Source organism: Lygodium microphyllum, chromosome 8, assembly GCF_053477565.2.
Source record: "Lygodium microphyllum isolate KBCC chromosome 8, Lygodium_microphyllum_v1.1.10, whole genome shotgun sequence".
In the NCBI taxonomy this organism is placed as follows: Eukaryota; Viridiplantae; Streptophyta; class Polypodiopsida; order Schizaeales; family Lygodiaceae; genus Lygodium; species Lygodium microphyllum.
In genome coordinates, this window is record NC_141142.1 from 94892196 (window position 1) to 94901752 (window position 9557).

Here is a 9557-nt window from a genome sequence, read left to right on the forward strand (position 1 = left end):
ATCTAGTCAAGGAATGATTATGATCTGCTAGGTTTTGAAGAGCAAAAGCAACAAGCACAACCCTCCATTTAGAAACCTGTAGAGCCAAACCTGAAAGAAGGGCCCAATTTTGAGCAACGAACTGATGAGGAAGAGCAATCTAGCTTGCCAAGCCCACCTCCAAAACCTAAATCACACATAAAAGTGCATGATGAGGACCTCTCTATTCCAAAGAGGAATGTCCATCTAAGGCACAGAAAAAGGGAGTTGGTAGAGCTATCATAGAGAAAGCTTAGTACCAATAAGCCTTAGTCAGTGTTGCCTGAAGCCCCTATCCCTCAATGCGAAGACTACTTACCCCTCAATTGGGCATGATAATTGACCCTATAGGAGTAGTGTGAAAGTCGCTGCAATCCTTTCAAGTTCACTTTCTCCTACCCCTGATCACTTGATTTAGTACTATCACCAAGGTGGTGAAGGAGGTGATCAAGCTCTCGATGTTGTTGGGCAAAAGGTGGTTGGAGGAAAGAGCAAGACACCCAACATTGTGGCAAAGGGAACCCACCAAATATTGGGAGGACAAAGTGATGGAGGAGCCTAGAATAGTAAAGGGCTATGAATCCCAGCCAAAATGGAGAAGGAATATATGTGATGGTAATATGGATGTACGGATGGCCTTTTACAACACTTTACCATATGAGAGGGATAATCCTACCTACATGACCTACTCAAGAAGACACAAGGTAGATTTTGATGTGGAGGTGCATGGGAGATATGATTTCCCTCAAATCTACAATGTTAATGTTGCAACCCGTGAGGAGTGCAAAAAGATCTTTGATCATCTATTGCGCACTTCCTCCATGAATTTTCTTTATGTCCAAATCTAACATCCATCACCACTTCTGACTATCTTTGCTTCCTAAGGATACTTCTTAAGCAAAAGCTAGCAACAGAGAAAGAGCAACTATTGCCCCTCTTTTTTTATATGAACGCAGACATAGATAGTTGCGCTATGAATAGGTTTATGATGAGAGCTACCTTATTGCCAACTTTTTGTATGAATCTTATAGAGAACATGAGCAATAGTCAGTTCACGAGGTAAAATCATCCACTTTTATCCATTACACCTCTAAACGTGAAGGTTAACTGCGCTATGAATAGGCTTATGATGAGAGCTACCTTATTGCCAACTTTTTGTATGAATCTTATAGAGAACATGAGCAATAGTCGGTTCACGAGGTAAAATCATCCACTTTTATCCACTACACCTCTAAACGTGAAGGTTAACTTAAAAAACTATATGTTGAGCAAGTCCTTCCTAAGTAGGTTACTAAAACCTCCACCCCCTGCAAAAGAATGAGATGCCACTTAGTACCAGCCCTTGTAATTTGTTTAGATATTTATTCACCCAAAAAAAAAAACAAAATCTTCTCATTTGTGATGCATGAGTGCCAAGAACATTGCATCTAGGAAACATTAAATTCATAGCTCCTCCCCACTTCACACATTTAGGACACATCAAGGGCAGGACATCATGATAGACCTATCTCCCTAAGTCAAGCACATCACCTTTCCCTTCCACGAACTGGGTACTCAAGTGTGGGATAACACCTCGGGCTCCAACCCACAACTCCCAATTCCACCATCATTGGTACAATGCACTACACGGTAAGGTAGACACCCCCTAGGTAGTGCACCTACATTTCCTTTGCAAGTACATTTTACAACCATGCAACTACCCAACAACTCCAGAGACACTCTTTGATCAATCAACATGTCCTCAGCACACCAGCAATCTCTAATCGTATGTTGCAAGCTTATCCTACATTACCGATTCCCCAAAAATTCCCAAGTACCATTTATCAAACCATCCTCAACTCTCCAACCCATAATATCCAATGCCATGGAACTGGCACCCAACTAGGAAGGGTTTCACCTCGGAACAACACAAGATGTCAAGGCACAAAACAAGCAAACAAGGCGCAAAGAGATTTATAAAGGAGCATGAAAAGACAACTTGTTGGAAAAAGAAAACCAAGAACGTGGAAAAAATGTTAAAAAATCAAAAACAAGAAATGCAAGAAATAAAGTGCAATTTTTTCCTTTGTAAAAAGAGCACCAAGCTTCCTCTTGTGCAAATAAAAAGACACATGTAAAAGAGCCATGAGAAGAGGAAAAGAATTGGAAAAAAAGTGGAAAAGAGGAGCAAGGTCGAATGGTTGGTCGTGGAAAAGAGTTGGGTGCCCAAGGGAAGAAAGGCATGTATAAAAGTCAAAAAGTAAATGGAAAAGCTCATTTTTGGTGTTAGTGCAAACTAGCTCTCTTCTTATTCTTGGTCTTGCTTTCTTCTTGTGCATGAGAGAGGGGAAGAGGGAGTGTAAGAGAGGAAGAGTATGAGTGTGTGTGTGTGGGTGGGTGTGTGTGTGTGTGTGAGGGACCGTGGAGAAGCTCTTCTTCTCCTCTGTTCTCCTCTTCCTTCTTCTTTTCTCTTTTCTCGCACGCACGACTATGGAGCTTGAAGCTTAGAGCTTGGAGCTTGCTTGAGCGAGCATCTTGAATCATGGAGCCATTGAAGGATTTGAGGAAGAGGACTACAATGATCAAATTCAATGGTAAGCTCACTACACCCTTGTGTGAGAGTGCACAATTTAAATGTGAGAGGTAGCCAAAGCCACTTGCTTGAAATGCTTGACTTAATAGGCAATCCATAAGGTCTCGACAATTGCTAGTGATAATAGTGAAACCATCTTAAAATAGATGTTTTAAGATGATTTCAATGGCCCTTCATGTGCATGAGTTTGCTAGTTGTAGTAGCGTATCACAATAGAAAGTTGATTCAATTGAATCCACTCACTATAGTTCATCATCTACATGAGCTATCAATGGTCCAAGTTGATACAAAGGAAGAAGTGCACTTTCAAAAATCTTAGAACTACCTCTTCATTCAAAAATGAGGGGGTAAAAAACTTAGGAAAGCTAGTAACCTTTCAATGCTTCTATTACTACTATACTTCAAGAAAGTTTAGTGCACACCTTTAGGGCCATGTCAAACCCACACACTTAACTAGACATAGTAAGTAATGATTGCCACATTTCAAGGACATATGTTCCAACATTTGCTTTACTTTCAAAACTTGCCAAGACTCGATGTCTAGCAAGAGTTCAAGAATGACATCACCATTTTTCTACAAGCTTTTCTAATGGCCATTGGCCTATCTTAGCAATGCCTACCATCTTGTCTTCTTGCCATGCTGAGTTTAAGCCATGTTTTAAAGTTAGAAATTATTCATGGAGATTTAAAATGAGTATGCTAAGGTATGTTGTATTAGGCCATTGGAGAATGAGCCTCATCTCTCTCAAAGTGGTCATTTAAACTAAGATATCATGTATCATTAAAGTTAGATATAGTCTCTCTGTACATGCACTCATCTATCTTTATTTCTTTATTTTGTATATATATATATATATATATATATGAAATTGTGTATCAATTTATAATATATATAATACATATGTATGCATAAATTTGCTCTCTTTCTCATGTCTTTGAAGTGAAGCTAAACTTTCTCATGATGGTTTTGGGAGGCTAAGAGTGCCAATTTTCTTTAAATTATCTCCTTCTCATGGTGAGTTTAGGAAGGCTTCCCACAAATAAAGGCAACTCCATTTCTTTTAACTTAAAACTTTTGCTTACAAAACAAGCAATGATAGAATCACCCTCACCATCTACAATAGGTCATTAGCTCTTTTAGCTTCCCACTCTCACTACCATATATACATACTTGCTGAACCAATCATTTTTATAGCCCTTAAGAGTGGGAAGGAGCTTACAAACTATGTTGTGTTCAAAACTTTTGTGCCCAAGTGGCTCAACAATATGCTAAGGATCCCAACCTTTGAAACCAAGTACTAAGAAACAACTCACCCATGCCCCAAAGAGTTCTAAAGGTTAGACAAGTCAAGAAGGATGCATTTAGTATAGAAATTATACATATATAAACTCCCCCCCTTTAAGAGTGATTGTGCTTCACTTAAGACTCTTCCACCAATGGCTTCAAAATATCATTAAAAACGAGCCCATGTTCAAACTTCATAAAAGAGTTTTTGATAACCCAAGAACATTCCATAAGCTTGAGAAAAGGCACAAGACTTTCTACACAATCACTTGGGAACATATGGATGCCTCTTAGATGACAAACTATTCAAATTGCCTTTCAAACAAAGAGTTGATGAAAAGCTTCGATAAGAATCAAGAAGACTATTAAGATAAGTTTATACGAGTGGATTGCTTTGCAAAATCTCATTTGTATAGCAATCCTCTTAAGATCTTTAATCTTTGTTAAAAAATTATCCATAAAATTATCATGTAATTATGACTAACTAAGGAGTTAAAATAAGTAATCTATTTGAGCTAAAGTTGTTTTAATGTTATTATCTTTACACCCAAAAGAGAATGAGAATATAAAGTTGTAATGCTCAATGTGAAGTTTTACATATGCATGCTTTAATATACTTCTTTTTTCGCATGGAACAAAAGAATAGGGCCACATGCAAATCTTGTATCTCAACACAATGATATTTGGTTTAAATAAGGGATGATGATACATAAGGTCTCACATATGGCAAAAGACAAACACAAGTTCCTCTCTTCTCTTGGAGAATTAGAGTTAAACTTTTATGGTGGATGGTTCTAAAGTAGATAGATTATATATTTACAAAAGGCAACTTAGAAAAAGCCTGGAAACTATACTATGCTAGTCTCAACTTGAGCTCCTTCCTTAAGATCTTGCCAGACGGGGACTTAGGGATACTATCCACAAAGACAACTCCATACAGCTTTTTGTAGAAGACCACCTGTCCAATCAACAAAATGTATTGAGGAAAATCTAAGAAATCATGAGAAAATTTAGCATCGAAAAAACTTTTAACCTTCCAATTATCTTAATATGCTATCAATACATTTGTGCATTTAAATAACTATATTCATAAAAAAACCACAGCCCTAAGAGATGTCACATATAACTTTTAAATGTGCTTAGGCTTATGTTTTATTATCTTTATAGTTAGGTTAGCAAAATTGACCTGCTTGGCAACAAATTCTTTGATGTCATCCTCGCAAATCTCGGCACCTTGCGCTTTTACCACAAAGGCAATGGGGACTTCACCTGCCACTTCATCTTTCTTGCTGCACAGTTTCCGTATGTGGAAAGCAAAGCAAAAAATGCAAGCGACTGAGCTAAGCCTTACAATAAAAGCAGACAAATAAACTCTGTTGAGAGCGTAATTGTTAATAAAACAATAACAAATGCTAATAATTAATGAATGCTAATCAAGCATCACAAATGCTTACGGCACGCATGCAGCGTCGCTGATGGCTGGGTGCGATAACAGAATCGCCTCTAGCTCTGCAGGAGGTACCTGCACTAAGCCATTCATCGCGTATTGTCATATCATCATTTTGTGGCCTCTTATAGACTTACAAGCACACTTAGCCTCACTCAAATTCTTGTGCAAGCACACCCAATCTTCCATAGCTTGAAGATGTTAATCGATGGTTAAGTAGAAATCATTCCTAAGATTAAACTATCAATGCACAGAGTAATACACTTACCTCTTTTGATGGTAAAGCTAATACTAAAATGACACAACCTTTATATAAATGTGGGTTCTCCAATTATCCACAAAGTGTGGGTTTCAATGCGTTTGTCCATCAAAGGGTTATGCGCACAACTTGATGAAGTCCAATTGCTAATTTGATCCAATAGAGTTTAACCAAAATTCATGATACCCACTAAAGTAGCCAAAGAATTTTGTTGTCCACTAATGTAACCAATAAATTTTCTGTCAATCTGTTAGAATATACCCCCTCGCCCCCCCGTACCAATGCTACAATGTTGTCCAAAAGAAGCTTTGTAAATTGTAAGGTCTAACTCTAATGGTTTTTGGGTTATGCGAGAGGGATAATCAGCTGTAGTTGCTTTAACTTTTATCCGATATGAACACTACATTAAAATCTACATACTAAATAGTTGTCTTGGCAAGTGGGCATTACACCGATCGATAAATAGTGATGAAAGGCACTAAAATCGCAGCGTAAAAAGGCTACAGAAAAATTCTATTTCTCAATACGCAAACAAGACACCTAGAAATGACTGGACATTGGCATAAAGCGAGCACAAGAAGAAGTGTGTCACGTTACCTGGAATCCTTTGAACTTAATGATCTCTTTCACCCTGTCCACAATGAAGAGCTCATCATCACTATCAATGAACCCAATGTCCCCGGTGTGCAAGAATCCCTCCTGATCAATGGTGTTAGCTGTGGCATCAGGATCGCCCACATAGCCTGTGTGTAAAGGGCAGCGGTTCCAATAGCATTAGGAGTACAGTTGCAGTTACATGAATAGATTGATGCAAAAGGCCGTCACTTCAGCTTCTTTTCGTTCCCTGTGCTATGGAAAACTATCTTTAGAGGTAGCATTATAGCAAGGTGAACATGGTTCCTCGTAAAGGACAGCCCTTACAAAAGCTCACCTTTCATAATTTGTGCACCCCTGATGCAGATTTCTCCAGGCTCATTATGTGGAAGCGAAATCCCAGTCTCGGGATCGATTATCTTGACCTCTGCATTGCGTACCACAGTGCCACAAGCCCCAGTCTTCACAGGGAAAGGATGCTTTGCAAATGCCAGGTTCATGGCTAAGACAGGCCCAGCTTCAGTCATGCCATAGCCCTACATTTGACAGCAACGCTACCATTTTACTTTTTGCCTCCCTTAAGATAACTTGTATTTGATTAAATCAGACATCCAATTTTGCCACTTAAACAAGTGTCACGAGAAGTTTTGACATTTTCCCAAGTGGGAAAGAGGCTCTCTTTGTTCTCTCCTACAGTGTTCAACATCTGGTTTTTTTTTTGGCAGCCTTTTCCAAGTGGATAAAGAGCCTACTGCGATTGGGGGCTGGCAGCTTTTCCCAACTGGGAGAAGAGGCTCTTCACCCTTTGTTTCTCCTATGGTTCTCAACATCTCAGGAGGCGCTACAAGCCTAGCTAGGTGGGTTGGGAGCAGGCAGTTGCTGGGGCTGACAGTCCCTGCCCCCAATCACACTTATCTAGGCATGCAGTCCCTCTCTTGTAGAAGCTCACGATGTTATAATTCACAATGTAGGAGTTATATTGGAAATTTATCTAAAACTTCTTCTGTGTGTACCCACTGTACTTCCAAATAAGAGCAGATAGTGCATAGATCATCCAAGATTGCATTGCTACAAGTAATGGAACAGTGAATCTTGCACAACATTCATGTCCTATGCTCTGTAGCAGAAAGCAAGCCCACATTATAACAGACCTGTCCAATGATGGCATGCGGAACGCGAGACTGGAATGCTTCCTCCAACTCTTTTCCGAGAGGAGCAGCACCTGACATGAGCATTCTGATGCTGGACAAGTCATACTTCTCCACGATGGGATTCTTGGCCAATGCAAGTACAATCGGAGGCACGAGTGGTGCCACCGTCACATTATGTCTCTGAATTGTATCCAAAAGCCCAGTTATCTCAAACTTAGTCATCACAGCAATGGCACAACCAACTCTCAGGGAGCAGAGCAGCACAGTGTTGAGGGAATAAATATGGAACATGGGCAGAACACAAAGGATGATATCCTCTGGAGTGAAATAGATGTTGGGATTATCCCCATCCACTTGTTGGGCAATACTGGTGACCAAGCTCCTGTGGGTTAACATAACTCCTTTGGGAAGTCCAGTGGTGCCAGAGGAGTAAGGAAGTGCTACAACATCATCAGGGAGGATGTCAACATCGGGGCAGGCTTCCTCATCTGCTTCAGTCAGAAGAGAGATGTGGAGGTGACCCGGGGACGCCTTGTCTGTGGTCATCACTTTGAAGCCATCGTGAACAAGCTCTGCCACTTCGTTGAGCTTTTCAGTGAAGGCACTCTGAGTAACGATGAGCTTGGCCCTTGATCCTTCCACCTGCTTGGCGATCTCTCTGGGGGTGTAGAAGGGATTGCAAGTGGTAGCCACGGCCCCTCGCCGCGCCAGGCCCAAGAACAGGAGCACAAATTCCACACAATTGGGGAGCAAGAGCATGACCACATCACCCTTCGCGATGCCCAGCTTCGGCAGGCCAGCTGCAATCCTCCGCATGTAGAGCTCCACTTCTGCATAGGTGTAGTTGGGGCCATTGGTCTGGATCAGGCAGGGCCGGTTTGCAAATTCAGCAATCCCCTCAAAGCAATATTGGGTAAGGGGAAGGTGGTTGGGAATGTCAATGTCAGGAAGCTTAGATCTGAATATGTACTCCTGTGGGGACTCCATGGATGGTGCTGGTAGCTAGAGTCCCCCGACACAGATAGAGAGAGAGAGAGAGAGAGAGAGAGAGTGCAAGCAAGAGGCTGGGTCTCAAATAGAAAGGCCCAATGCAGGTGGATTGCGATGCAAGAAGATGGACGAGAATATTCGGGCCTCTTGTGACAAAGAGAGAGAGAGAGATTTAGTAGTAGTAAGCTTTACGTGAAGCCGTCGCTAATGGGGTTAGGTGAAACGGATAGGGAGACTCTCAATGGCAAAACACAGAGAAAAGAGCTACTGGAGGAAGTGCATTGTCATGAGAGGATGTGTTTATTAGACTGTGCATATAGGCAAGAGATAGGGATTCCTGCATTACCGATTGTGGGTGGCCTTCTTTGGTGCTGGCTGCACTGAGCTGGAATGGAAAGCGAGGCTGATAGCTCACACAAAGGCAGCCTCTCTCTCTCTCTCTCTCTCTCTCTCTCTCTCTCTCTCTCTCTAGCTAGATGGGATGGTGGTGTTTTTCTTCTTCCCTGATTCTTGCAGCTATTTGGCTGTTGACTGATTTGTTTCGTGTGTATGGGGGGGGGGGGGGGGGGGGGTGCGGGGGGAGAGAGAGAGAGAGAGAAGCAGACGAAGAACTGCTAGTACCTGCCGATCTTTCTCCCTCACTCTCACCTACCCTTTCCTCGTGAAGCCTTTAAGTAACAACAGCGGCGCAGCAACTGGCCCGGCATTGCGGCAAGCATTTCTACACACTGCACAGGGAAGGAAGGGGGGCCGCTACATCATAAAAATGCGCATGTGGATTGGTTTGAATTCGGCTGGTTTTGTTTACTCATCGTAAATTTTGGTAAGGCGGAGCTAGAATTATATACTACTTACTCATCAGGACAGTCGAGACGAGAGAGAGAGAGAGAGAGAAGATAATGAATAAGAGAGAGAGAGAGAAGAGGGGAGGAAGGACAGATGGGTTGTCAAGCAAGCCACCTCATTAACTCCACACCACCAACCATCAGACTCAAACCGTCAGGCAGAGAGAGAGAGAGAGAGAGAGAGAGAGCGTGCGCAATATAAGTCAATCTGGCAACCGTGCACACCGTCCAATCCAATTTCCAAAGTCCACCAGTTTGGTTATGGGCTTTTAAACAAAGTTCATTGTAAATGCTAGCCTTCCTTCTTCGCGACGAACTTTAGAGACAGGTCACGCTTGGGTCTATACGATTTATACACGTCATTGGAGTAAAGTTATAGGGAGTGTCGCCAAGGAA

At 41.6% G+C, this 9557-nt stretch overlaps 1 protein-coding gene across 2 annotated transcripts; it reads right to left on the reverse strand.

Moving 5' to 3' along the window:
• Positions 1 to 4476: 4476 nt before the first annotated feature.
• On the reverse strand, positions 4477 to 8841 carry LOC148032619 (4-coumarate--CoA ligase-like). Of its 2 annotated transcripts, none has more exons than XR_015691648.1 (6): positions 7327 to 8841; positions 6513 to 6711; positions 6179 to 6324; positions 5330 to 5397; positions 5062 to 5210; positions 4477 to 4833 (listed from the first exon to the last, which is right to left on the reverse strand). XR_015691648.1 is itself a non-coding variant. In XM_087683240.1 (6 exons), the coding sequence occupies exons 1-6, from the start codon at positions 8311 to 8313 to the stop codon at positions 4729 to 4731; spliced, it is 1608 nt and encodes a 535-aa protein (XP_087539366.1). In that variant the 5' UTR covers positions 8314 to 8839; the 3' UTR covers positions 4485 to 4728. The 2 variants fall into 2 exon arrangements, 1 of the variants encoding a protein (XP_087539366.1); XM_087683240.1 differs by having other exon boundaries at positions 4485 to 4833; positions 5062 to 5164; positions 7327 to 8839.
• Positions 8842 to 9557: the final 716 nt, after the last annotated feature.

Excerpts from the sequence above, each read along its gene's own strand:
- LOC148032619 (XM_087683240.1), bottom strand. The coding sequence starts at position 8,313 with ATGGAGTCCCCACAGGAGTACATATTCAGATCTAAGCTTCCTGACATT. Across the intron at positions 6,712-7,326 it reads CGCATGCCATCATTGGACAG|GGCTATGGCATGACTGAAGC; the intron begins GTCTGTTATAAT and ends TGTCAAATGTAG. Across the intron at positions 4,834-5,061 it reads AAGAATTTGTTGCCAAGCAG|GTGGTCTTCTACAAAAAGCT; the intron begins GTCAATTTTGCT and ends TTGATTGGACAG.